The 2,500-nt window shown below is 44.4% G+C and overlaps 1 protein-coding gene across 1 annotated transcript in view; it reads right to left on the reverse strand.

Moving 5' to 3' along the window:
• LOC122245363 (chromobox protein homolog 8-like) overlaps window positions 1-734 on the reverse strand; it is a 25,111-nt gene extending 24,377 nt beyond the window's left edge. Inside the window, exons 1-3 of the mRNA XM_086553454.1 lie at window positions 594-734; window positions 444-487; window positions 265-330 (exon numbers count right to left, since the gene is read on the reverse strand). Coding sequence (XP_086409580.1) covers window positions 265-330; window positions 444-487; window positions 594-662 — 179 coding nt within the window. The 5' untranslated portion in view covers window positions 663-734. The remainder of the gene's footprint in view (window positions 1-264; window positions 331-443; window positions 488-593) is intronic.
• Between the last annotated feature and the right edge of the window lie 1,766 nt (window positions 735-2,500).

A 2,500-nucleotide genomic window follows, 5' to 3' on the forward strand; every position in this document is an offset into this window, starting at 1 on the left:
TCTGGGCGTAAAGCTCACCACTTACAGCAGCACTGTCAACCGCCGGAATAGCGAAACAAGAAGCGAAAGCACCGTTCCTTTCCAAGTGTCCGTTCTCCGCACAGCGAAAGCACCGCCACCACCACCACCCACAGAGCTGGGCCACCTCCGCCTCGCTCTCAGATGGGCACTTTGAAGGTAAATCCGATTCTGCGAGGAAGGCAGCACCACAACATGCACCGCACACACACTTGCACACCAACGCATGCGCCACACCATACCCACCTCTCCTCAAAGGCCTCCAGAAGGCGGTGGTCCAGGATGTTCTCAATCGGCTCCCATGTGTTGTGTCTGAAAAGCAGCCAAGGATGGGGGCGTCAGTCACGTGTGCATAGCGGCCGAAGAGCGGCTGTCGTGTGCTCTATGTGCAATATTTCATGTACTGAATGGGGAAAGTGACTTACTTGTTGGACCAGCCCTTCCACTTGACCAGATACTCCACCCGCCCCTGCAACGGAAACCAAAACAAGTGAGTTGAGCCCTAAGGACCATTTTACTTTTCGAAATTGACGATTGTTTTCAAATCAATAAACTCTCTAAACGTTACCACGTACCCTCCTCACTCTCTTCTTCTGTATGCATTCTGCAGCATACACCCTATCACCCACTAACGAAAGCTCCATGGTTTATCACTAGGGGAAGAACGTAAGCGTCCTCTCCCCGCCACAGTTCCACTCAGACTGAGACTCTGAGGCGCCTCGCTCGCGTACTACGTCACTGCAGGGCTGCCAACATGTGAAAGGCATCGAGCGTATTTTAGTTTCCAATCATTTACACTATGCTCTCTACGTGTTTGGGCTTATTTGCGCCATTCTAATGATTTATTTGTATGATTAATAATCATATGATATAAGCAGTTAGATACTGTTCCGAATTTTATCGATCCTTTATATGGAAAAAATATTCGTTGTAGTGAGTCATTGGGAAGGTACGACATTTTTCCGAACATGTCTCGTACCTTCGTGAAGGATCTTCCAACTCGGAAGTAAAAGGACCCCGTCACTGCGCCGTTTGTTTACATCACATTCCTTTCATAATTCAAAAACTGTTATCCGTATGCCGCGTTCTTACACTGAAATTGACGTAATGGAGTGATTCAACTGCGTCTCCATCGGCTGATCACCGGCATGGTTGTTTCTAGAAAGGCGAGAATGCAAACAGCCGCCGAATACACCAATAACGAGAATTAAAAAAAAAAAAAGATCCAAGGAGGGAAGGAAGGGGAAATTTCTGCCTGGGTGGGGAGCGCGGGTAAAATGGCCAGAAAAAAGGGGAGAGTACTAGAGTGGGATAATGTGAGGTAGACTGTATGGCGGGGCTGCGGCGCATGTGAGAAGTGTGGAAGACCCACTTTCACATCATCTGGGGGTTAGTGTTGGGTGTGCTTTGTGGCCCAGTCGAGTTAGTCGGCATTTACTTTCCTTCACAACGATTGGACTAGATAGAACGGAGTTGATAGGTATGCTTGAAAAGAGAGTATTGAATTATTAAGTGCTCGCAATATTTTTTTTCGCGTACGATTCGTAAGACTACGTGCGCGCTCCGCAAAAGCTACTCTGATCATAATTCTACTACAATAACTAAACTTTGCAAAGTGAAAAAGAAATGCATTCTTTAAAAAAAATCCTTCCATATACGCCTGTGTTCCATCCACTAAACGTGTGCTTAGTATCAAATTTGGTACCTTCTTGGTGGCTATAAGGTCAAATAATGTTAATGGGAAAGTTTCTACGGTAACTAAATTGCATTATAATTTTCTATCGCGTGCTTCAGGTTGGCCACAAAATGGCGATTCATAAACAAGTGATCTTTACTCATTTGCTTTATTCTCCAGTATTATCTCTATTCCAGATTCTAATTGGTGCACGAGCTAGATTGTATCAAATACAAATCGCTTATATGAATAGCATTTCCTGAAGACACTAAAGTAAACCTCATAAGTATTCCTCTATTAACTTTGTACTCGCGCGTCGGCCTCCAGTCGCTGCTCCGTGAGAGGAGAGCTGCACATCAGCCTCGTTACAAATTAGCAGCCGGTAAATCCAGTTTTTAGATCCGTCTATAATTACTTCAAATGCCCCGACGCAAACATATAGCCAGAGTTTCAAATGTTCTAGAGAAATCCGATGTAGACCCGATGCATCTGCACCAAAGGTTAGCTGAAAGAGGTCTCATCATGTTTGGTTCTGGTCCTAGAGAAGTGTGTACTGGAATTCCACGTTAAGCTACTAGGGATAATGCCAAGTGCATATGGTCCTATATGCGCTTTGTCATGACCATGTGGGTAAACAGATTTGTAGAATTATTATGAAAGTATACGCATGCATATTCATACACATGTCCATGCACTACGAAGCGTGGAAAGCTCTGATAAGTAAAAAGCATAGAACAAAATTACTGTTTACAGAATCCATGTTCTAAAGAAGCAATTTTCTTTTTGACTCTTGTGAGATTCATGTTC

Source organism: Penaeus japonicus, unplaced genomic scaffold (genome assembly GCF_977035675.1).
Source record: "Penaeus japonicus unplaced genomic scaffold, GWHDUDI00000001_assembly GWHDUDI00000028, whole genome shotgun sequence".
Taxonomy (NCBI): Eukaryota; Metazoa; Arthropoda; class Malacostraca; order Decapoda; family Penaeidae; genus Penaeus; species Penaeus japonicus.